Raw genomic sequence first — 25,811 nt, forward strand, 5'->3', positions numbered from 1 at the left:
CCTGATTCCTTGTTCAACTACACAGACACCTCCTCTGAGCAGACATGAGTTCATTTCTGTGGGCATTCACGTTCCACTTCATATACACATCCAGGCTCCCTTCACTCAGTCCATCTCCCATTTTTCACATATATAAACTTGCTCGTATGTCCAAGTTTTGCATAAAATGCCATTATTTTTTGAGACAGGGTCTCACTCTGGCACCCAGGCTGGAGTCCAGTAGCGTGGTCACAGCTCACTGCAGCCTCAACCTCCCAGGTTCAAGTGGTCCTCCCATCTCAGCCTCCAGAGTAGCTTGGACTAAAGGTATGCACAACCATGCCTGGCTAATTTTTGTATTTTTTGTAGAGATGGGGTTTCACCATGTTACTCAGGCTGGTCAAACTCCTGAGCTCAAGCGATCCGCCCACCTCAGCTTCCCGAAGTGCTGAGATTACAGGTGTGAGCCACGGCACCTGGCCAAAATGCCACTGTTATGTATGCTTAGATAATAAACACTATTCAAGCTCTTTTGTGCACTGTGTGACACACACACATAGATGCAGCAAATGGCAGAGCATAATACAAATATATCATCTCAATCTTCTGGTGTAGATGTTCTTTTTGTGGTGCAAACAGTATATGCTTTAGAGTCAGATTCAAATCCTAGCTCTGCCACTTACTAGTTGCCTGATCTTAGAGAAGTTAGTTAAATGCTCTGGGCCTAAGTTCCCTCTTTAGGGTTAAATGACAAGGTTTGTAAAACATGTAGAACTCTGCCTAGAACCTAAAGGAAACCCACAAATGTTAGGTACCTCCTATATTTTTATTTTTCTGCATATGAAAGGAAATAGTCCTCAAATTTCTCTCATGCAGTACATAGCATGAAAAAATCATCCTGGCCAAAATAAGCAAAGAGTTTATGAAAGGATATTGGGTGGCTCAAAGAAGTGCTGGGGAAGTGAAGAGCCAAGTGTAGAAGAGAGGCTAGAACCCAGAGAGCCTGCAAGACCACAGCCAAAAATCACACCTTGGAGCATCCTGGTGGCTTGACCTCTGCCACAGCTGATCGTGTACACTGGATGCTGCTGCCGCCTCAGCGACAAAATCAATTCTCCACTGTCCTTGTTCCTTATATCCACCACTTGCTCCAGAATCAAAAAGCTCTGAGGGAGAGGTCAGCCTGGCTATGCCAGAGGCCCGGGCCTGCACTCCAGCTGGGATGGTCAGGGAGGTGGCTCTAGACTTTCTGGCTTCTGCAGTTGGAATTTCTCAGAATAAGAAGGGAATTGAGATGTCAGGCAGCCATAAAAGACGGCTGTCCAGGGTCTATTCTTACCATTTCTCACACGTTCACATACATATCCTCCCTGTCTGCGTACACATTCACTCTTAGGTGTGGAGTCTGTCTGCTCCAGGAATTCCCCCTCCAGCCTGGCACCACTCTGTTTTCAGATGCTACTTGAGACCTTTCTGCTATGTCTCTTTCCTCTGCCCAGAATGCCCTCGCCTGCCCCCTTTCCACCAGGGGTCCTTGAATGGCTCAAATCTTGCGCTTTCTGCAAATGCCAGCTCAGATGTTACCCCTCCTTTATCGTGGTGCCCCCTCCCCACCCACAACTAACTTACTCCTTCCTCTGTGTTCCCAAGGCACTTTATGCCTCCATTATTGCACTTGCCCCGTTTTACTAGGAAGAAGTATCATGTCTTTAATGGTCTGACCTTCCTCCCTTTCCTGGACCCAAGGTGAGGCTCCTAAGGGCAGGAAGTCTATCTCATTCCACTTTGTAACCTTAGTTCTTAGCAGCTAGTAGAGACTTCATAAATATATTTCTTAAGCAAATCATACATTTATCAGTTCTCTCTCAATACATACATTTTGAGACACAAGACAAATCCGTCTGACAAATAGGAATAATCCATGTGAATGCGTGCTGGAATCTATAAAGTGTTGGATGGATTTAAGCCGTTATAATCATTTATCTCATTGTGGTTTTACATATTTTCTGTTAAAGGGCCGGATGCCCTTATTCTACCTCATATTTTAACAGGAAAAAGTAATGACGCGAGATTCCCGCCTACCTTTTTCAATTCTGCGGAGCCTCTTGCCTGGTTCCTTGCACTGTCAAAAAGGAAACCAGACGGAGGGGCGGGGGTACCGCAGAAGCGAACATTCTAGCCTAGAGGACTTGCTAGTTAAGTCCCGTAAGAAGTTACGCCAAGTCCCCGCCGTGCCCCACCCTCGCCGCTGTCGCTCTCTCCCCGTTCAGGTTGGCTGTGGCTGCCCGCAGACACAGGCTCCCCCTGCTCGAGTCCCCAGCCAGCGTTCTCGCTGGGGTTCCCGGGCGCGGGCGTCCCTGGGAGAAGCCGCGATGATCGCTCCCCGCTCGGCGCGGCCCGCGGGGCAGCCTCCCCCGCGCCTCTCGCTGCTTGCCACCCAGCGACCCCCTCTCCCCGCGTGGCCTCAATCACTCCACGCTGACCTTTGGGCCGCCGGGGGCCAGCACGTGACCGAGAAACTTTGGCAGTCGCGGCAGCGGGCCGCGGGGCGGAGGCGCGGGAGGCGGTGCGGCGGCCGAGCTCCCCCGCGCGGCGGGCTCTGCGGCGGGGAGGCGCTCGCCCCGCGCCGCGCTGCCTGGGCGTGCGGATGCGCCGCCAAGCGCCGCGCGGACCCCGGAAGCCCGCGGCAGCGCGCGCTCCGCCGGCGGCGCGATCCAGCCCCCGGCCCCGCCTGCGCGGCCGGCCCGGCGGGCGCTGCGCCCAGGGACGCCCGGTGCCCGCCGCTCCGCTGCCGCGAGGTGACAGCGATCCTTCTGTTCCAGCCATTTCCCACTTTCCTCACTCCGTAATTCGGATGGGAAGTTGGGGAAGATGGACAGGGTCTTGCTGAGGTGGATTTCTCTCTTCTGGCTAACAGGTAAGAGTCCTTTTTTACAGAAAGGAATAACTTTGTATATTCCTGTATTGGTTCTGTTCTCACCGCGCCCCCCCTCACCCCCCATTTTCCTCCTTACTGACCATGTTTAAAGCTGCTTAGCGGTCTGGTGGAAAGTGGGGGAGGGGGCAGCGTGTGTGTTTGTGTATGTGTTTGTGTGTGTGTGAGAGAGAGATAGAATGATGGGGGCGGCGGGGAAGAAGCCCAATGACAAGTGAGACGCATCTAGATGCAGGTGCTTGACTCATTGGCGCTGAGGTTGTTCTTTCGAATGCATTTCCCCTCCATAAAACGGTTCTCCTTCGGTCTTATCCTGAGTTTGTAATGCTGTGAGTCCTGTGAAAAGCCTGGCTGGAATAAAGGAAGCTCAGAGGGAGCTGATTAAATGAACTGGTTTTCTGGAGGTGGAGGCTGGAGGACTGTCTCCTTAATTTCTTCCCTAGAGAAGGAGGGGGACCCAGGGCATTCTCTGTGGCTCTCTGGAGGGTGCAAGGAACTGGAGGTTGGGAAGGAGATGGGGATGGAACCTTCACTGGTTGTGGAGTTTAGAGCCTGGCTCTCTCTCACTTGGTATCATTTGGGGAGTGGTCCCAAATGATAATTAGAAAGCAGAAGAGCCTTTCTAATAGGTGCCCTCCCCGCTCCCTGAAAGATAATTTGCAGAGAGATTTAGAGGCATTGGGCTTCTCCCCAGCATCAAAGTCACTGGTCTAGCTGGGTCCTCTGTGTCCTCCCCTCCTTTTTGGTGAACTTTCTCCTCATTCTCCTGGGGTCAGTAGATGCTCTTGTTCTTAACCCATTTCCCCACATGAGGATTCCGATTCCCTTAGGGATACGGGGCCTTCGGGTGGCCAGCCCTGAGAGATTCACAAAGCAGCCCTGCTGAAGGGAGTGGGATGGGGGTGAGGAAGGTCTGGATAGCTTGAACTGGGTCAGAGGCAACCATTCAAATCAAGGTGGAGGCAGAATGATGGAAGAAATGGAAAAAGGGGTCAGAAAGGTGAGGACAGGATGGGGGTGGAAAGCAGGAGAGAAAAGGGAAAATAGTACCACATGAGAAGTTTTGTCACCTCTAGGGTCACCAGCCAGAAGATCTGGACAAAATCAAGGCACTAGGCAAAGCGGAACAAGCTTAAAACAGCTAAAACAAGTCATGGAAAGGGGGTAAAGTACATTTAGCAAGAAAAGGCAAATACCCCATTTCCCTTAGCTTCAGAATAAGATTGTTCATTGCCTAAATATTTTTCCCATTTCAAATGAAATGCCCCTAACATTGCCGTTGTCCCACTGCTGGGTTTAGGCTGGGGGAGGCACCCTCAGCAGAGTTAGCCTCTTCTTTTGGCTGCTTTGAGTTCATCCCTCCCACATTATTCAAATATGAATCATCTCTAATTTCAGGGTTTGGCTGATCCATGCCATCCTGCTCCCCTGGCCTCCCAGTGCCTTCCACTCCCACCCTCACTGATTCTTCACATCCTTAATCTGCCTCTACTCTCAGTTATCAATATTCTCAGGGCACTTAGTCCTTGAGCCTGTATCACAACAGCACTGAAGTCAGCCAGGCATCGGGGGAAGGGGTCCCTGAGTCAGAGGTGCTCTTACAGACACGCTGGGGTCTGCCTAAAAGAAGTACTCTGGGGGTTTGCAGGGAGTGAGAGAAGAAGGGAAACATAGATCTCTCTTTAGATGGCTCACAGCTTTTTATGAAATGGAATCATATCACTGGAGGGGACTACAGGAACTGTAGTTCAGCCCTCTCAGTTTATAGAGATGGAGTCCTAGAGAGGCAGTATGCACATAGCACGTTCGTGATTGATTAGGGACTAGATCCCAGTTCTCTCAAACCCCAGACCAGTCTCATTTGCCCTCTCCTAAGCTGCCTGTCTGGGCTTTTTGCTGGAGGGCTTTTTGTTTTATTTTTGTTTTGAGGGAGGTGATGCTTTGTCTGTGCCTTCTGCCACCTGCACCTGGAAAGGCTGTTCTGCTTGGAATCAGGCAACAGGTTAGTTATCAGGACCAGCTCAGCTGTCAGATGGCTGGGAATTCTTTGCTCTGAAAGTGAGACTGACTCCTGGGATCCCATTGATCATCCTCTGCTCCCTGCTCCTGCTTTCTCCTCATCCCATCACTGCTGTCAGAGGTGTGGACAGACAAGCTGCCTCTCAGCCTCAGCAAAGTAAAGGAGCAAACAATGGCGGCTGGGGAGGGGAGGGAGGAGACAGAAGCAGACAAGGAGGAGATGAATTCAGACTCATTCTTCACAGAGAACCATGAGAGGAAAGGTGAGAAATTTAAGTCCAGCCCAATCAATGAATTCTGTTTTGAGGGGGTGGTAGAAAGGAAGGGAGACAGGGAAGAACAGATTAAAAATGAGACAGAGAGCCAGAAAAAAAACCACATTCATTCTTCCTCTCCCTCCCTTTCTCTCCCCACCATCTCTCTCCCACTCCCTCTCTATTTCTCCTCCGCTCGCCTCTCCTCCTGTTTCTCTTTTTTAATGCAAGCTGAGCAATTTCTAATCAACACTTCAGTTTTTTCCTCCAGGCTCTAGCAGCTCCTTCCTTATCTTTCATTACTAAAATTCTGTATTTCTTCCTGTTATATATTTAGCCTCATGATTCCTTATTGCCATTGTGGTGTTGCTTCCTGTAATATATTGGTTTTCTTATTGTTGATGTTGTTGTTGTTATTTTGAACAAAACGAAATGCTTACCAGCTGCTATTTTAGCAACAGGTGCCATCTAGCAATAAGACTTGAAGGAGGGTTCATTCTGTCTTTGTTCCTGAATATGGGTGGCGTTTCATCCTTTCCTGGCAGCAGAGGCTGTGAGAAACGCTGGAGCTGTGTCGACACTCTGGGAACACTCCTGGAGCAAGCGATGTGTTTTCCTGGAGGCTTCTTTGGCTATCTCTATGATAAAGATTGCTTGATGGATTAGCATTTCTTTTTCTTTTCTTTTTTTTTTTTGAGACACAGAGTCTTACTCAGTCACCCAGGCCAGAGTGCATTGGCACCATCTCGGCTCACTGCAACCTCTGCCTCCTGGGTTCAAGCAATTCTCCTGCCTCAGCCTCCCAAGTAGCTGGAATTACAGGCACACGCCACCACACCTGACTAATTTTTGTATTTTTAGTAGAGTCGGGCTTTCACCATGTTGGCCACGTGGGTCTCAAACTCCCAACCCCAGGTGATATGCCCGCCTTGGCCTTCCAAAGTGCTGGGATTACAGATGTGAGCCACCATGCCTGGCCCTGGATTAGCATTTCTTTTGGTTTCACTTGTTTGTCTATTCTACAAGCATATATTAAATTCCTGTGATTTCTAAGTATTATAATAAGTGCTGAGAATGAGGCGCTGAAAGACATAGTCCTTGCCCTCAAAGTGTTGTCAGTCTAGTCAGTGATTCAAATAAGTTTTCAGCCATGCACAGTTGTTCGTGCCTGTAATCCCAGCACTTTGGGAAGCTGAGGCAGGCAGATCTCTTTGAGCCCAGGAGTTTGAGACCAGCCTGGACAACATGGTGAAACCTCATCTCTACAAAAAATACAAAAAAATTAGCCAGGCACTGTGGCTTGCAGCTGTAGTCCCAGCTACCCAAGGGCCTGAGTGGGAGGATTGCTTGAGTAGAAGAGCCTCCGGGAAGTAGAGGCTGCAGTGAGCTGAGATTGTGCCACTGTACTCCAGCCTGGGTGACAGGGTGAGACCTTGTCTCAAAACAAAAACCAAAAACCAAGTTTTCCAGTCACTTTGTCATGGTAGTTAAAGGTCCTTTGATGAGAGCCACACACCTGCTGTGAGAGCATGGAGGAAGCACACTCAACCCAAACCAGGAGTGGTGCAGCAGCTCTGAAACAAATTCCCAGAAAACATGATAGTTAAGATATTTGTTCATGAGTAGTCAGTGAGTGACTTACTCCTATGTCCCAGAAGTTATGCTGGGGTTGATAAGATGAATAAGTCATAGCCCTTGCCTTTAAGGTACTCAGTCTGGTGGTGGAGACACCAGTTATGGAGTAGCATTGTGCAAAAGCAGTGATAAAGATCTGTACTCTGGAGTGCCTTGAAGGGGCCCCCAACCCAGCCTGCAGTGGGAAGGGAGGTATCAGAGAATGATCATTAGTTGGTCTGGTTTCATGTTCAGGTAGACACCTGGTGACTGAAGGATAGGCTTGGGTGTAGAGAGTTAAAATGTTATTAGCCCTGGAGAAAGAAGAATCGCTTTTAGAGACTGCTGACACCTCAACTTCCGTTATCTCTTTTCCTGTCCTGTATACCTTCCAATTTCTCCTCCTCCTCTGTTCTACTTTTCTCCGTGGAACTTACCTTATTCATCTTCTTTCATCACTTTAGCACAGCTCTCGCAGCTTGGCATCGTCCCCCAGCCTGGATGCTTCTTTCTGGACTAGGAGAGGGAAGTTGTTTGAATATCCTCATCACTGTTTACACTTTAGACATAGGAGTATTCTGGGTGGCTAGTTTATATAGACTTGGGTATCAGTATGAGTAGTTTTGCACTACTCGCACTACAGTGCAAGTACCTAGTGCTTAGTTCAGTATTAGTATTAGTACCAGGACACGGTTCGTAGAAAGAGTCTTCACCTGGGAACTGAGGATTAGATTCTAGTCCCACCTCCTCCATAAATCACTGTATAACCATGGGTTTGGATCTTGGTCTTAAATATTGAGCAAGGTGCTTTTTAAACTTAACTTCAGCTCTAAGATTCTAGGGTTCTGAAATTTTCCCTATTAAAATTTGATGAGTTGTAAATGAAAGCTAAAGAGTGACAGGTACATGATTCCTTTTATAATTTACCCAGGAAGAGCCATCAAGGGAGACCCAGTTATTTTTTTCTTCAGACTTTCTCAGACCATTAATGATTGGAATGAAAAACACCAGGTAGAAAGGAAGAGCTCTTCCTCAAATTTTCAGAAGAACAAATGGAGCTGTTGCTGGACGGGACAGGTTCTTCTCTGAACAATTAAATGTAGTCATATTGGGAACTGGTAAAGTGAGGCAAATACTTTGGACGAGATGGGATGAATCTTACTCCAGCCAATCTGGTCCTAGAATGTCCCTTCTAGTCCCAAATTTTTGTTCTGGGACTCACCTGTTCACCCCTTCCAACTATTTTTACTCTTATGCCTTCTTTTTCCCAATGTTGTTCTCACTTATTTACATCCTATGATGCTTTTCTGTGTGTTAAATGGCTTTCATAGACATTATCCCATTTGATCTTGCCAACTAAGGAAGGCTGGTATTACCTACCTATACTTAAGAAGACCAAGGCTCAGAGGAAATAAATGACTTGTCCAAGCCCATGATATCTTACTGGTTAAAAGAATAAGAAATAATGTCACTGCCTTAATATGACTTGGTTATTCGAAGTGCCTGAATTCAGGGAAACATTCTTTTCTGGTTAAGGTACATCAAACTATAACTCCTGATTTCGGTGAACATACATGGTGTCTATTATGGGGCATTGGATATTGAGGCACAGAGTTCATAGAACTCAGGGAAATAGTGCAAGAAAAGTGAGAAAGAATGGCAGTTAGTTTATCGTAATGAAATCCTAAGATCTAGTGGGAAAGGAGCGAATGAAGAGGACTCCAGCAAAGCACATGAGAGCAGAGGATGTGCCCCAGTGACAGAGCAGAAACTGATGGCACATCAGAGCCCATCTGGGACTGGGGGCTGCTGCTGTGCTCTCAGGAGCCACACAGGATGTAGCTACAGCATATGCATGCTTAAAATCTCAGTCTTCAAGATAGTTTTTGGCTTTCTGAAAATGAAAGAAAGTGTTTTGGATGACTAGAGTTCTTTATGGGCCAAGGAACATGGAAGAACTCGGAAGAACATGCTGCTTCCTCTATTCTCCTTCAGCATGTGGAACCCTACAGAAAGTGGTGCTGAATAAGGAGTAGGGCCCTTGCATTCAGCTGAGACCCTGTATCATCACTCCTTCCATGCCCTTGGCTCACCAGGAGGCAGCGTGTGTGTGTGGGGGGGGTGGTGAGGCTCAAACAGACCTGGATTTGAATGCCAGCTTAGGATTTTATCTTTTTTGTTGTTGTTGTTGCTTTAATAATGGAAAGCTAACCTACCTTATAGGGTTGTTGTGATAATTAAAATTAAACTATATAAAACTTCTAACACAATATTTGGCACACAGTAGGCCTTCAATACTTATTATGAACCCAAACTAGATGTATTTGTCAGTATTTTGATGCAGAAACAAGCAGCGCCCAAATATCAATAGCTTACAACATACACTTAGTTCTTGCTCATATTATATGAGACCTGCAGTCAGCTGTGGGTAGCTATGGATTGGCTAGGTTTGATGGAGTTGGCCCAATTCCAATTCTCTTCTTACTCCAAGACCCAGGATAAAGGAGCAGCCACTATCTGAGCATTTTGTTCTCACAGTGGAGGGCAAATGCTCAAGGGGTCAGGGCAAGGGCAGAGCCAAACCATACAAATGCCTTTAAAGCTTCTGCTTGGCCGTAGCTACGGCACATCTGCTCACAACCCATTGACCAAAGCAAGTCATGTGGCCAAGCTTGAGTCTACAGGGTGGTAAGTATACTCTGCCTACAGGGACTAAAGCAAGGATGGGGAGGAAACAAATCATTGGGAATAAATACTATAATCTGTCAACTGGGTTAAATTATTCAACACATGTATGGAGTACTTACCATGTATCAGCCTTTAGAAGTCTGCAGAGGGAGCTTGTTATTAGTGGGGGAGATAGATGGCTAAATAAGAAATTCTCAGGGAAAGTGATGTGATTCTTTGGGGTACTGTGACTGCTGTAAGAATAGGAAGAAGCTTCTAGAGGCAGTGATAGCGCTGAGCAAGTCCTGAAGGATAAGTAGGAGCTGGCTAGAGAAGAGTGGGATGGGGGAAGGAGAATCTGCAGAGACAACAGCCTGTGCAAAGGCCAAGAATCAGGGGAGGGCATGATGTTTTCTGAAAACTCAAATACTTTAGTATGGTTAGAGTATTTAGTACTGTAGGAAGAATGGAAGGTAGTAGCCCCATCTGAAAGGAGCTTTTGTGCTCCTGAAGGCTAGAGGGAATCTTTTAAGAATCAGAGCAAGAGAGTGGCACAATCAGATGTGCATTTTAGAAATATCATGTGGATCTCAGTGTGGAGAGTATATTAGACATGGACAAGGCTTGTAGCAGAAATCAACTAGGGGACACTTGCAGAAAGCATGGTGAGACACAATGAGATCCTCAGCTCACATGGTACAGTGAGGATGAGAGAACTGGACAGTGACCAGAGGTGGAGGACATAGGACTGACTTGGATGGATGTGGTGGTTGAAGGGGAGAGAGTGTCAAAGTGCCTCCAAGTTTCTGGCTGGGGACTGCTGGAGATGCCATTCATCAACATGAACTAACACAGGAGGAGAAATGTGTTTTGTTTTGTTTTGTTTTGAGACAGAGTCCCACTCTGTCGCGCAGGCTGGAGTGCAGTGGCATGATCTCAGCTCACTGCAGCCTCTGCCTCCCAGGTCAAGCAGTTCTTGTACCTCAGCCTCCCAGGAAGCTGGGACTACAGGCACACATCACCATGCCCGGCTAATTTTTGTATTTTTAGTAGAGACAGGGTTTCACCATGTTGGCCAGGCTGGTATCGAACTCCTAGCCTGAAACAATCTGCCTGCCTCAGCCTCCCAAAGTGCTGGGATTATAGGTGTGAGCCACCGCATCCAGCCAGGAGAAATATGTTAAGGAAGGAAGATGAAGGTTCCCCTTCCTCCCTTCCCCCTCCCTTTCTACCTTCCTACCGTCCTTCCTTCCCATTTAAAGTATAGCCTAAGCTGTTATAACTAAGAGATCCCAAAATATTGTAACCCACACAAAAGAGTGTATTTCTCTCTCCTGTAAGAGTCCAAATCTGTGGGGATAAGCCTACCATTTCCAACATGCAGCTTCCGAGACTGCTCATAGCCATTTCTCAGCAGGAAGGGGCAAGAAAAGCAGAGTTCCAGGGCAAGCCACTTGTTTTGAGAGAAGTGGCCCAGATGTTACACACATCGCTTCTCCTAACATACGTTTGTCCTGAGCCTAGTCACGTGGCCACACTTAGCTAAAAGAGAGGCTAGGAAATATATACTACTTGGCTGGCCAAATTAAACCTGGGAATTTCTGTTACTGAAAGGAAGAAGGAGATGGTTAGCGTCTCCATCTACAGATGGATGAGTTTGAGGTGCTTGCATAACATCCTGATGGACAGTGAAGTTGTATATTTGATTCTGGAGCTTAGGAAAGAGATCTAGACAGGAGATACAGATAACAAGTTGGTAAAGGCTGATAAGAGCTTTGTTAGAGGAGTTTTTTCCTGTCTTAAGTGGCTGTTCCATCCCAGAAGTCTGACCCACTTGGAAACCAAGACAGTTTTCAAAGTACCTCCACATTGCAGGGTAAAGACTGACCTCTTTTAGCACTGCTTTGTCCCATTGGAACAGCGTGTAAGCCAGCTAGATATCACCCATGAACTCATTTCAGGTATGTGGAAGATGAGGCAAATGAGACAGAAAGAAAATGTTTCTAGCTTTTACCTACGCAGTGATGGCAGAGTACAAGAAAGGATGGCACACTTGGACACAGAGAAAATATGCTTGATGAATAGCAAGATTTGTGTAAACAAACACCAGAGTTATTGGCAGCAAATAATAACTATGCCATGAGCAAAAATCCACCTGGGCAGTGGCAGCACTGGTATTTACCATGGCTCTTTGGAAAAGAGTGACATATTGCTGCTTTTGAGACTCTTGTGGGGAAAACACACGAAAATACTATCATGTTTTTAAAAATTTCAAGATGGTACATCTGGTTACCCTAATCCTAGAGTGGATTGAGCAATCAGGTATACCATGGTAACAATGAGAAACTGATTCTGGCCAAATTAAGCAGGAAAGTACTTTATTGGAAAGAAGTTGATTAACTCACAGAATCAATGGGAAAGCTGGAGAATGAGGCTCAGAAAACAGGCAGATTCCAAGGCAATGTCTACTATTCTTGGTAAAGCCTTTTTATTTTAGTTTTTTTAGGTTTTTTTTTAACACAAGTTTATCAAGGCGATGAATAGTTCCTATTTCGAGAAGAAAAAAAGATTCAAGCTGCATCTTCTTTGTCTTTATACTTTTAGCCTTGTCTTTAAATATTTCCCAAAATGTTTTATTCTCATCCCGACAATGCTACTAAGGGCTGAACAAGCTTTCTTTCCTTGTCTGAATTATGACCAAACCCAGAGGAGACGTTTACTCATCTCCCTATTCATCTCCTACACTTAAAAAACCTGCCCATTGGTTGTTCCTAAAAAGTATCTTAGGAAATTGGGACTACATGTTAAAACTGTAAAAACAAAAGATGAATGTCTTAAAGAATACCTAAGTTGACCAGCTTGGCCAACATGGTGAAACCTCGCCTCTACTAAAAAAAATAAATAAAAAAAAAATTACCTGGGCATGGTGGCGCGCACCTGTGGTCACAGCTACTTGGGAGGCTGAGGCAGGAGAATCACTTGAACCCAGGAGACGGAGGTTGCAGTGAGCCGAGATGGTGCCACTGCACTCCAGCCTGGATGACAGAGAAAGACCCTGTCAAAAAAAAAAAAAAAAATACCTAACTTGAAGGCAGGCAAAGAAAGATTTGTACAGATTGGGCATTGCTAATCTGAAAATTTGAAATCCAACCAAAATCTGAAACTTTATGAGTGCCTACATAATGCCAAAAGTGGAAAATTCTATACCTGATACATTTGCTTTCTGATTGTTCAACGTACACAAACTTTGTTTCATATACAAAATTATTAAAAATATATAAAATTACCCTCTATATGAAATATAAATGAATTTTGTGTTTAGATTTGGGTCCCATCCCCAAGATACCTCTTCATATATATGCAAATATTGCAAAATCCAAAAAAATCTGAAATCTGAAACACTACTGGTCCCAAGCATTTCAGATAAGGGATACTCAAACTATATTGTCATACTGAATGAAGAAAGAATCTGAAGGCCAAGGTATGCTGAGGAATGGGCAATTCTGAGGTCAAATCCTGCTTTTAGTACTCAAAGAGTTAAGGGGTGGGTGAGCATTATACAGTATTTCTAAAGATGCCTGTCTCTAATGATGATAATTTTCCATGACCTTCAGCAGCAATCTTTGTTTCTCTAAAATGGGGCTGTGCTTATAGATCTGCCTCCCAAAGATGCTGGCAGGAATAGCTTACAACTAGTGGGGGAAAGGAACTTGCTTTGAAAAAAATGAAAGTGCTAAAAATAAGAATAGCATTGCCTTAGAGTCTGTGTTTGTTATTCTTGCAAGAACACAGTTCATCATATATAGAATCTTTTTCTTTACATGAGAATTGGGGCAGGACCTTTTTTTGCACATGCAGCGAGACATTGTCTGCACTTGAAGCTGATCTTCCCTAGCCTGGTGACGAGGTACCTACACCTGGAGATTAGCTGAGATGGGGGCTGCTGCTCTGAGCTGTCACTCTTCACTCTACCTTTAGGCAGCTTTCCTAGTTATTGGCCAGAATCCATTCTCTGAGCTGGGGACCACCTGCTAAGAAAGGCCCCTCAGACTCACAGGTTCGGTTTTCATTCATTCATTCATTCATTCCACATTTTTTAGCTTCACCTGTATTCTTTGCCTTTGCTGTATGCTAGGGATACAAAGTCAACCAAATCCTGGCCCCTGCCCTCAGGGACTTTATAGTTAGAAATGAACTTTATATTGAATTTCTCAAGATGAGGGACTGGTCTTTTAAATCTGTTTTGCCAGAACTTAGCATAGTGTTTCAAAATATGTTTTTGGTTGAATTAAAATTAGATAGTCAAGGGTGGTTTTCCTGGAGGTCAGGGCACCAAAACAGTTAAAAGAATAGTCTGGTGGTCTAAGAATGATGACTCCCTCCTCTGCAAAGCAGAACACCACCTGTGGTCTTCAATTCTAGTGCTTCTTTCAGTGAGGAATTCTTAAATTTTTTTTTTTTTAGATTTAGAAGGTCTAATTTTTACAGGTGTATTCTCTACAGTATAATTCTTTACCTTGCTTCACTTCTTTTCCTCTCTTTTGCTCTGTCCCCTAAGGTGCCTCTCTATAGTTTTCCAGAATACCTGCTTTAGTTTATAGGATGAAGCACAGGTTCTTTCTGCACCTCTGTAAATTTCTTTATAGGAGTTTGAAACTCAAGTCCCATATGGTGTTACCAGTGCCCGGACTTGGAGGCCCAGCCTTCCCGTTGTACCAGCGTGTGCTTGTTTATGTGTGGGCAAGACCCTTTTTCAGTGCTTCTCTATGTCTGCCTCCCAGGAACTCCTTCAGTTACATGGCCTGATATTTGCCCAGGAGGAGGGGATAACATAGTTATTGTCAAAGGGTTGGAAATATTTCAGTATGGCTGGAGCATACTGGGGGCCATGTCAAGGGGAAAGCCTTATATGCCATATCAGGGTATTTCAATTTTGTCCTGGAGGGAATGGGGAATCGATGGAGGCCTTAAAGCAGGAACTGACATGATTGATGTGTGTTTTAAAAACAGTATTCTAGAAAAATATGGAGAGTGGGTTGGGTTGGAAGTAGGAAGACCATTTAGTTGGCTATTCTCAAACCCAAGTGGTGGTGAGGACCTGTGTAAAAGGATGGTGAAGATCTTTGGAGCCAGTCAGTCTAGTTCAAACCTAAACTGTGACCTGCTAACCTTGAGATGTTAGGCAAGATACATACATTGTATGAGCATCAGTCTGTTCATCTATAAAACAGGTATAATAACAATGCCTACTTTATAGGATTTTGAGAGAATTCATTAGGATACTACATGAAAAGTGCTTATTAGCACAATCCCTGACACACAGTAAGCATTTTACAGCTATTATCTAGTAGCAGAAATAGAAACTTGATTTAAGGGAGTGACAGTGGGAATAGAGAAGGATCAAATTTGAGAGATATTTAGACTTAGCGACCAACTGAATGTGGTCAGGGACAGAGAGGAAATTATCAAAACTAAGATTTCTATCTAGGGCAATAGATTAAGTGGTATTTTGGCAAAAGAACGAGGGATAGAGAAAGGATGAGTTTATAAAAAAAGAGCTAGGGTGGGAAAAGAGGAGATGATGAATAAGGTTTAGACATGTTTAATTTAAAGTGTTTGTTAAATATGCAGATGAGGCTTAAGGGAGTTGGGGGTGTGAGACATAACTGGTAGTTGGAACCTTGGGAGTAAATCAGATTTCTTAGATCACATGCACAGCTTATCACTACAAAGAGGCTGAAAATGTTTAATTTATCTGGAATTCAAATGTATAGTTACGTATTCTTTCTTTTTTTTTTTTTTTTTTTTTGAGACAGAGTCTCGCTGTCGCCCAGGCTGGAGTGCAGTGGCGCAATCTCGGCTCACTGCAGGCTCCGCCCCCCGGGGTTCACGCCATTCTCCTGCCTCAGCATCCTGAGTAGCTGGGACTACAGGCGCCCTCCACCACGCCTGGCTAATTTTTTGTATTTTTAGTAGAAACGGGGTTTCACTGTGTTAGCCAGGATGGTCTTGATCTCCTAACCTCGTGATCCGCCCGCCTCGGCCTCCCAAAGTGCTGGGATGTATAGTTACATATTCTTATTAGCCTGTATAGACTCCAGCGTAAGAAGTACTTGTTCTTGGTACCTGGTTTTTGGCATCTGACAAGTAGGAAAATTGAAAAACAAAAACAAAAACTCTAAGAGGTAGGACCCCAGCTCAGGATACTCCCCTACTCCCAGGGCAGACCTCTCGGGAATGGGAGCCAGAGAGAGGGTATCCCCAGGTCAGACTTCAGTGTCCACAGGGTACTGGCAATCCTAGTCCCCACACAAATTAGCTACCAGCTCTGAGGGGCCTGATCTATGGGGCTCCCATGAGAGGTATTTTTTGAAGTTGGATTTATAGCAGCATCACAGTTTCAGATTTGGATCAGCCATGCATGAAGGTATAGGAAACAATACACAACCCTCAGGAGAAGGGGCTGGTATTAGGGTCCCAGACAAGCAGGCCAGAGTTCAGGACAAGGGTTCAGACCCAGTGGAGCAACTGGATTGCAAATCAGGATACCAAGGTGGAAAAACAGTCTCCAAATAAGGTAAACACAGGTTGAGAGAAAGAGATGCTGCCCAGTGGTATAGGAAACCTAGACACTCACCAGGGATCCAGGGTTAGGGCTGGAAGAGCAATTCTAGACCCTACCCTCCAGTGGGAATGGGGGTCCTGATAAACTTGGTCAGGGCAGTTTGGGGACTGGATGGCATTCATCTTACAGTTTGAAACCTGTAGTGCGGAAGTAGGGATTGGCATTTTTACTTTTATCTCCAACACTTCACTCTGTGGTTCCCAAAGACCCAATAAACTCGCATTTACTTGGAATTCTAGTCCTGTCTTCTCCAGATCTACCTTTAGCTTAGAGTCCCATTGTGCCTGTATGTGTATACATGTGTATGCATGTGTGCACACACATGCAGGGTTACTCTCTACTTCTGAGTTCCAGGAGGTGCATAAGTGATGTGCAGTGAGGAGCATACCCAGGCACTGTCACTATTGAACTCCTAATGATGTATTCTAGCATTCTTGTGCAGTTTTTGCCCTGTACACACTTGGCATCTGACACCTTGATCTCTGTACTTGCGTAGCTCTAGGTTTGTAGCTTCACAGAAGTCAGCAGACTGCTCTTGATAGCCTCAGCAATGTTAGCAACTACATTTATTGAATGCTCACTATATACCAGGTATTATTCTAAATACTTAGCATACAATCTTACTTAACCCTCAAACAACTCCATAAGGTAGTTACTATTATTCTGGTTTTGCCAGCGAGGAAACTGAAACTCATCAGAGTTGAGTAGTTTGCTTGAGGTCATGTAGAGCCTGGATTCTTACTTAGGACTGACTACAAAATCCATGCCTTTAAGTATCATGCTATAAAAAGGCAGATGTTTCTGAGAATGTATTTTTAATTTTTATTCTTTTGGAGCATGAGTTTATGTTTATGTCATAGAAGCTGAGAATTGACCAACCTCTATTAATAATTGATTAAGAGAGTCCAGTGGCTTGCTGAAGTGGCTAATCTCATTAACAGAGAACAGTGCTTGGAAGGAGGTTATTTTTAGTAATTATCTAATGAACAAAACCCCAAACTTTCTCTCTAAAAAAATAAATAAATCTCACTACAGTTTTGTACAGCACCCACCTGGGTGACGAAATGGTCTGTACACCAAACCCCTGCAACACACAATTTACCCATGTAACAGACCTGCACATGTACTCCTTGAACCTAAAACAAAAGTTGGAAAGAAGAAAAAAAGAAAGGCTAGGAAATGTGATTTCCCAAGCAGCGCCAGAATAGCAGGGGAGCAGAAAAGAGGTGTGGTCAAGCACACAGCCTTGTATGGGAATGGTGCCGTGAGTGGTTATCTAGCCTCAACCACTGCTAATTGAAGTCATTTCACCTCGCTTGTCCCATTTTTATTACCTGAAAAATTGGGGTGTAACTAAGGATTTGAAGAATAATTACAAGGTTAAAAAATTAATGCACTAGAATTTAAGGAGAAACTATAAAGAAATTTATTTTCCTAATCTAGCTGCGTAAGTGAGGGAGAATGGAATTAGCCACATCAACATTTAGTGGTGGTGAAGGGAAGCATGGGAACTAGGGTTCTTCAGTGAGCTTCCAGATGGAATTGTTTGCCTTTTGATGGGGCTGATCTATATAATCTGGATGTAATCAAGCCTGGTGGTGATGGGTGGTTATCAAGATTCAGGATGGGAGGTGAGGGGAAAGGCTGGCAAGGTGTGGGAGAATTAGCATTTGAGACCTACTCTTTACCGGTCACAGTGCTCTTCTACTGAGTCTACTCTCTGAAGGTGCCCAATGAAAGAACGTTTGTTAACAACTCTGAGAGTAAACATTATGATGCTCATTCTATAGGTGAGGAAAATGAGTCTCAGATTGCATAAGAAACCATCACTAGTATATGGTCAGATGAGATTCAAAGCCATTCCTATTTGATGCCAACACTATTTTACTACACTTCTGACTCATTTAACTAGTTTCCTCTGCAAAGTCCTAGAAATTCCCATATTAATAGCCATTCACTTGCTCATACATTTCTTCATTTATTCTGTAGGTAGCTATTGAGCACAGGGTAGGTCCAAAATGCTTTGAGATTTGATAAATCTCAAATACTCTGTTGTATTCACTTCCAGATGTTACAGAATGCAGAAACCCTTTTCCCCAACAGGAATTAGGACCTACTTTTTCATTGTTCCTTTCATTGAATAGAGACATTGGTCTGGATGTCAGAAGATATGAGTACAAATATGTATCTTGCCCTTGTCAAGAGTCCTTCAGTAAAGAGGCATATTCATAAATAAGTTTATGCTTTAGCTGTGGGAGTGAATTGGCTTTGCAGGATGTTATTGTGAACACTGGCACTAATAAAGGACAGGACTCCATGGAAAGTAGTCCTTTTTTGCATGTCTCTGCCCCAAGCTACTTGGCCCCAAGCTGACTTAGCAGTCTCCTGGATTCAATTCAGAACTTCTTTATCATATCTTCATATTCGTTTTTTCTGCCTCTCATCGTAATTCTATTTCTGCTTCTAACCTCACATCAAGCTAGAAACTCTTGACTCTCCCATTCAACTGGGAAAGTTATGTTCCCTTTGCTTGGAATTTCTAGATCTTATCATTGAGTTCATGTGGGACCTTTGCTTCTCAAACACTCCCCTGGTCTCTCATTCACTGAAATTTCTCATTCTTTCTTGGTCACCAACCCTCAGGTTGGATTTTTTTACCACTTAAACTTCTCATCTGCTTTTTAGCCCCCCCTTTTTTTCCTTCTTTTTATTACCCTTCAAAGCTTTTGAACTTAGTCTACTGCATTTGATCTGAAATCCTCCATTTCTCTCAAAGACTTATTTTCCTCTTCATCTCTGTCCCCTTTGCTGGGTCACCAGCTGGAAGGGAAGTCACTTCCTCCTGAAGTAATACTTCCTGGCCTCATTGTCATTATTTATCAAATATTTGTTGAGTACCTATGGGCTTCACAAGCCAGGGCAGTAAGGTAAGATACCTTCCACACCTGACAAGTCTGACAGGCCTGAAAGGCATGAAAAGAAATACTCGGAAGACTGTGAGAGTCAATGTCTAGAAGAAAATGCTGGGTGTACTGATAGCACAAAGGAGGAAGTGATAAACTTATTGGTCAGAGAAGGCTTTACAAGAAGCCCTTGAACTGGGTTTTAAAAGATGCAAAAAAGTTGCCCAAGCAAAGAAGTGAGGAAAAAGCATCCCAGAAACAGGAGACATCATGTGCAAAGACCTGGAGGCATGAAACAGGATATCCCACTGGGTAAGCCATTAGTTGTTTGATATTCTTGGAGCTTGGTGCTCAAAGAGAGGTGTTTCAAGAGGTGAGAGGTGAGGCTGAGGAGGTAAGAGGAACTAGATGACGGAGTACCTTGCCAAGGACTTTGGGTTTTATCCTGAGGGCTATGGAGGATGAGTGAAGGGTCTTAAGAAAGAAAGCCATAACAATCAGTTTAGAAAGATCATCTGAACTGTAGCAAGAAGAGTGTACTGGATGTTGACAGATTAAAGGCAGGGAGACCAAACAAAGGATTATTGTAATATTACAAGGAGGAAATGAAGAAAGTCTAAGGAAAGGCAATAGTAATGGGGTTAAGAGGAGGGAAGAAATATTAAAGATTTTAAGAGATTAAGTTAATATGACTTAATGCCTGACTGGATATAGGGAGTGAGGTTGTATTGGTCCACTCTCACACTGCTATAAAGAACTCTCTGAGACTGGGTAATCTGTGAAGAAAGGAGGTTTAATTGACTCACAGTTCCACAGGTTTAACAGGAGGCATGACAGAGAAAACTCAGGAAACTTACAATCATGGTGGAAGGCAAAGGGGAAACAAGCACCTTCTTCACATGGCAGCAGGAGAGAGAGTGAAGGGGGAAGTACCACACACTTTTAAACCATCAGATCTCGTGAGAACTCACTCCCTATCATGAGAACAGCACAGGGGAAACCTGCCCCCATAATCCAGTCACCTCCCACCAGGCCACTTTTCCAATTTGACATGAGATTTGGGCAGGGACACAAATCCAAACTATATTAGAGGGGGTATTTCTGCACAAAGCAACCAGATGGATATTAATGCCATTAATTGTAATTGTGAAAATGATGTTGAGGGGACACAAGTTAGGGAAGTGAAATGGAAAAGTGTGACCATGTGATGGAAGGTGAGGTCCAGGATATGGACACTGTTTGGAAGTGTTTATTCTGTTTTGCAGCCATGGTCGAAGGCCTTCAGGTCACAGTGCCCGAGAAGAAGAAGGTGGCTATGCTCTTCCAGCCCACTGTGCTTCGCTGCCACTTCTCAACATCCTCCCATCAGCCTGCGGTCGTGCAGTGGAAGTTCAAGTCCTATTGCCAGGATCGCATGGGAGAATCCTTGGGCATGTCCTCTACCCGGGCCCAATCTCTCAGCAAGAGAAACCTGGAATGGGACCCCTACTTGGATTGTTTGGACAGCAGGAGGACTGTTCGAGTAGTAGCTTCAAAACAGGGCTCGACTGTCACCCTGGGAGATTTCTACAGGGGCAGAGAGATCACGATTGTTCATGGTAATAACGCCCCTATTTTGAATCTAGGAAATGGGAGGGAGGTTAGTTTCATTCTTCCCTTCCCTTATGTCAATGTGGTGATATCCTAGCCTCTCACCCTTTCAGACCCTCAAGACTTTTATTTTATTGGAAATGGGAGCATCAAGAGACCTATCATTGCTTTAACGGGATGGTGAGGGGGAAAAGGGTGGATCGTGTAAAATCTCCTGAAGACATACAGATGAACTTTGGAAAGAGTCTTTCCAGAGCCCAGCATCAAGCCTCAGGAGCTTGTTTTTAGAGCCGAATTGACACAGGTTTTAGGGGAAAAACTTCTTCAGCCAAACATCCTATACCTTCACATCAGCCTTCAGGGTCCTTTCCCAAATGTGGAAAGCAGACTTTTTTGCTGGGAGAAGGGATGTATGCATACAAATAACAGAGCCAGGTAGATGCTTGGCCCAAGCCCCAGGTGGCTTTGTATCAATTCCACCGTTTTTCTTGCTCTCTAAAGCTCTGGACCTCAAAAGGTCCCAAGAGTCTGATATGATCTATTTGATTATTTGAATTTTGAAGAACTCCTGTGATTTTACCTTATTTCCATGAGTTCAGAGTAATTCTGGCATTTTCCTGGCTCTTAGGGGCCTCTGCAGGCCTGGTTCAAAGCCATCGCCTACTCCTGTAACTGGACTAGAACTAGACCGGTTTCTGACAGGCTCTAATTGTCCTTCCTTAGAGATGCTAGTTTTTGTTATGGTTCTGTTGGTCTTGTTTGTTTGTTTTAAGCAAAGCACACATCTTTCAACCACCATCCAGATAAAGAAAGAAAATACTGCAGATACCCCAGAAGGGTTCTCTCTTCCCAACCCCCATTGTTCAGTGTTTTTCTTTCAGAGGACAGAGTTTTAGGACTGAGTCCTTCTTTTTGTGATAATAGATGCAGATCTTCAAATTGGAAAGCTTATGTGGGGAGACAGCGGACTCTATTACTGTATTATCACCACCCCAGATGACCTGGAGGGGAAAAATGAGGACTCAGTGGAACTGCTGGTATTGGGTAAGTGAAAACAACAGGTGACATTTTCATCTTAGACCGCTTGCACTTGCACTGTATCCTATCCCTCTTCTCACTTCTCCCCCTGTGTGCATTAGCAGGTTGCATACACAGTCTTATCTTTCATGCACACTCCCTTTTAGAATATGCTCTTTATGAGCAGTAGCTGTATTTATTATGTCTTACTTCTTGAAAGCTGTGACCCCCCCGCTCCCACCTTTTATCATTGTCCCAAATATTTCTTCTACTTTCTTTCTTTTTTTCCCTCCTTTCTACTTTCACCTTTAACCTTGATTTCTCTCTTGGTCTTGTTTATATGCTAATTTTGAAGAAAATGCTAGAGGCCTTTGAAGCAAGGTAGAGATTACACAGAGATAAGAATTCACTGATGTGTCAGAACCTCAGGAGACATCAGGAATCTTTTCCCACTGGATTATCTCCACTTAAAACAATCGTAAGAAAAGACAGCTGTAAACTGGAGTTTAGTAATAAAATATGCCCAATAAAAAGAGCTGCTTGGGAGATGTACTAGTGTTTAATTGGAAGCCAGATATCTTGAAACCTGAAAGTGTCCAAAGTTATTCTCAAAGCAAATACATCTAATCCTTATTAATATTAATCTCCTCATAAATGAAAACTCATTACTTTTGGCTACTTTCCTTTTTTGTGGTTTCGAGGAATGTCAGTGGGAGTTGACCTCTTTGTATGAAACTGAAAATTGAGCACATATTTTGTGCTCTATTAATGTTGTTTGAACAAGAAAATTAGAACAGACAGAAATAAGAAAAGAAACTGCATAATTGTAGGGAAAAAGGTAGTTCAGGATATACACTTAAAGCCATTTTCAAAAGAAATTACATTTTTATAGCTTCCAAGAAACCAGGTGATAGCAATTTGGAGTAATCTGTAAGGGTGCCTCCTATTAAAAATAAATGAGGTTGAAGGTAGATTTGTACCCTATGTAAAAATTGTAGAGAAACTCAATCCCTAGGGAGAAAGTGGCAGTTGTTATTTAGGATTTTTAGTTTAGTCTTTATCATGATTGTGTGACTTTGGCGAAATAACTATTCTGATGCCTTAGCATTATATTTTTTATTGTTTTATTTTTAAAAATTATTTTATTTGATTTTATTTTTGAGACAGAGTCTCACTCTGTCGCCCAGGCTGGATTGCAGTGGCTCAATCTCAGCTCATTGCAACCTCTGCCTCTCAGGTTCCAGTGATTCTTGTGCCTCCGAGTAGCTGGGACTACAGGTGTGTACCATCATGCCCCGCTAAGTTTTTGTATTTTTTAGTAGAGACAGAGTTTTGCTATGTTGGCCAGGCTGGTCTCCAACTCCTGTCCTCAAGTGATCTGCCCACTCCGGCCTCCCAAAAGTGCTGGGATTACAGGTGTGAACCACCTCACCCACCCAGCCTCATTATATTTTGTAAATTGGATTAAGGTAATAATGGGCTGCCTTATTAGAAGGTTGACTTAATTCAAACAAAGTCTTTGGGTCCAATATATAAAGTGTAACTTGTGACTTGTAAAAGAATGGAAATATGACTGATATTCAGCAGGAAATGAAAGAGTAAAAGGCTTATATTGACATTGTAAAAGAACATAGGGAGATCAGATCTGGGATCCACTGTGACTCTGTACATCAAAAATGAATAAAAAGACACATTTTTGCTTAATCACAACCCTAATAGCCAAGTTTGAAGGAACAAGTGGCCCATTGAGCCCACAATTAGCTAATTGTGAACATAGTCATTTGGCCAGTGCAGCCATACTCAGAGAAGTAATTGCCTGTGCAGGAAAAGGAGGCCAGGTAAAAACCACTTTAAATAATTTGGTCCCAGTTGTTCTGCAAACATGGGGAAATGAATAGAGTGAAAGCTTTGTCATCTGAGGATGTGTTGAAGTGTATGAAGGGCATTCCTCTGGATCAAAACATGCAAAGCAACTTGGGCAAAAATGCTATTCTCAAGGAAAAAAAGGGCCAGCAGCGGAGAGGTGAGTAAAACAGAAGTTCAGATGACAGTGGCTGCCAATTATGGGAGGAAAGATGAAGAAAAAAAATCAGTATTACTCTAAAGGAATCATAAAGGAAAACTTACCGAGGCTGCAAATCTAAACTCGTTGCAGTAGAAGCAGCCTGTTTATGAAACACAGACATGCAGGGCTCTTGGTAGGGAAGAAACACATCATTCTGTTTTGTTCAACATTAGAGATGTTCAAAGCGTGATAAATTTGTCATGGAAACTTTTTAGGGCAACACTAGCTGTGTTACTTATTTAAAGGGGTTAGTTAGAAATCTACAAAAATTTTTCTGAGTCCATAAAGCACTGTATTTACTTTCCAAATACAAAATTCTGAGTCTTTTTTGTCTTCACATTCCTTTATACAATATTTCAAAATGCTGTCACAGTTGTAAAATTCCCTATTTTGGGATTATTTCATCCTGCTGGCCTATTTGTTAAATATTCTTTTTATGTGAGACGAGGAGAGCAAGCTGATTTCTGAGTTCATTCCTAAGGAGATGAAGACCTCTGTGGGAAGATAACTGAGACCCACAGTTTGCTAATTATAATGTTCACGAACCGCTGGCTCAGTCATTGAATTTTATATGAGGGATGATTGGAGGATTTGGTCTAGCAAAAGTGGACTTGGAGCAGGGAGCATGAGAAGTGTCTCCAAATAGTTGAAGTGAAATTATATAGAAGAGAGAATGGAAACATACTCTGTCTGGCTAGATAAAATGGAATCAGGAGTGGAAGTGACAGGGAGGGAGTCTATTTCAGTGTAAAAGAAGAGCTGGAAACATCTAACATTAACAACTGGAGACATCTAAAGATGGAATAAGTATTCTCAGAAATGAGTTCTATGTCCCTGGAGGTACTTATGCACAGGAATAGGTATTCAGTTAAGTTACTTTTGAGCTTTATTTCTATTCTAAAGTTCTTGGTTTAAAAAGTAGATGAACATGATTGATGTGACTCCCTTGATGAATGAGAAAATGATCTCCCAGGAAATCAATCCTCATGACAGAGAAAAATAGAGTAACAGATTGGTTACAAGAACATGCAGGGTGATTGATGGTCATTCACAAGGAACCCAGAGGAATACACTGCGGTCTTTTGCAGTAGGTCAGGGCTAAGAGCACTAGTCCCTCAAGAGTGAGGAAAAAAACTATTGATGGTGGCTTGAAAGAGTCAACTGCTGTAGCTTTTCTTGGAGATGATCACAAAATGGGGAGCAGAAAACAGGTTGAAATTACAGAAGATTAATTAGTAAGGAAAGATGGGTTAAAGATATAAATTAGAGGCAAAGTTAAGAAGAATTTGGTTTCTTCATTATACTCAGAAAGGTAAGGATGGAAAAGTTGGTGGAGCAAGATTGTGAAGTATCTTATATGCAAGACTAAGAAGTTTGGACTAGATTCTGAAGACTTAGGGGAACCAGTGAAGAAATCTTAACAGAGGTATCGGATTAGATCTTAGGGTCAGAACAATTATTAGCAAGCAGGGTAGGTGAAGTTCCTGTTGACCCAGTTTGGTCAGTTGTCCCCTGCTTAGCCTTTTGAGACCAAATGCTCTTCATAGTTACTTTATCAAGACACAGAGAAAAATTAATTCTCCAAAGTAAATTAAGATACTGTTACATAAAAGAAGAATAGATGTGGGATGCCAAAAAAACAATATGTGTCTACCAGAGAATGCCATTACTACATCTAGCACAAATACTAATGTACACTGAAAATAAGTTGTAGTTTATAAAATTGTTCTGTAACAATCTTGTAAGGTAGGAGGGCAGGTATTATTTTCCAAATGAAAAAATTGATGTCTGTGTTTTATGACTAATATCCTAGTTAAAAAAGTGTCATCGATCAAACTCAAGTGTTTTGATTCCTAGCCTTATCTCTTTCCACAATACCACATGACCTGTCTGTATGAAGAAGCTATAGAATAAGCTATGTTAAAAATAAATGTGGTTACTGCTTGAGGCCGTGGGTAATGTTTGTTACTTGCTCCAGGTTTGCTTCAGTATTTCACTTTATTTCTTAGTCAGACTGCCCACAACCATTGACCAAAGCTCTGACTTCAAATGCATAGTTGTTATTGTCTAGATTGCATTCCTTCCCACTGAGCATGACTCACCCCTCCTTCCACCCTATACATCTGAACCATCCACAAATCGC

The 25,811-nt window shown here is 43.5% G+C and overlaps 1 protein-coding gene across 3 annotated transcripts in view; it reads left to right on the forward strand.

The window, feature by feature from the left end:
• Positions 1 to 25,811, forward strand: part of ILDR2 (immunoglobulin like domain containing receptor 2) — a 74,417-nt gene that overhangs the window by 10,954 nt on the left and 37,652 nt on the right. For 2 of the 3 annotated variants that reach the window (XM_032161104.2, XM_058443109.1), the window contains exons 1-3: positions 2,721 to 2,896; positions 20,262 to 20,594; positions 21,511 to 21,630. In XM_032161104.2, coding sequence (XP_032016995.1) covers positions 2,851 to 2,896; positions 20,262 to 20,594; positions 21,511 to 21,630 — 499 coding nt within the window. In that variant the 5' untranslated portion in view covers positions 2,721 to 2,850. Of the gene's footprint in view, positions 1 to 2,720; positions 2,897 to 20,261; positions 20,595 to 21,510; positions 21,631 to 25,811 lie in introns of those variants that run through there. The other variant, XM_058443108.1, reaches the window with a different exon arrangement.

This window comes from Hylobates moloch, unplaced genomic scaffold (genome assembly GCF_009828535.3).
Source record: "Hylobates moloch isolate HMO894 unplaced genomic scaffold, HMol_V3 SCAFFOLD_8, whole genome shotgun sequence".
In the NCBI taxonomy this organism is placed as follows: Eukaryota; Metazoa; Chordata; class Mammalia; order Primates; family Hylobatidae; genus Hylobates; species Hylobates moloch.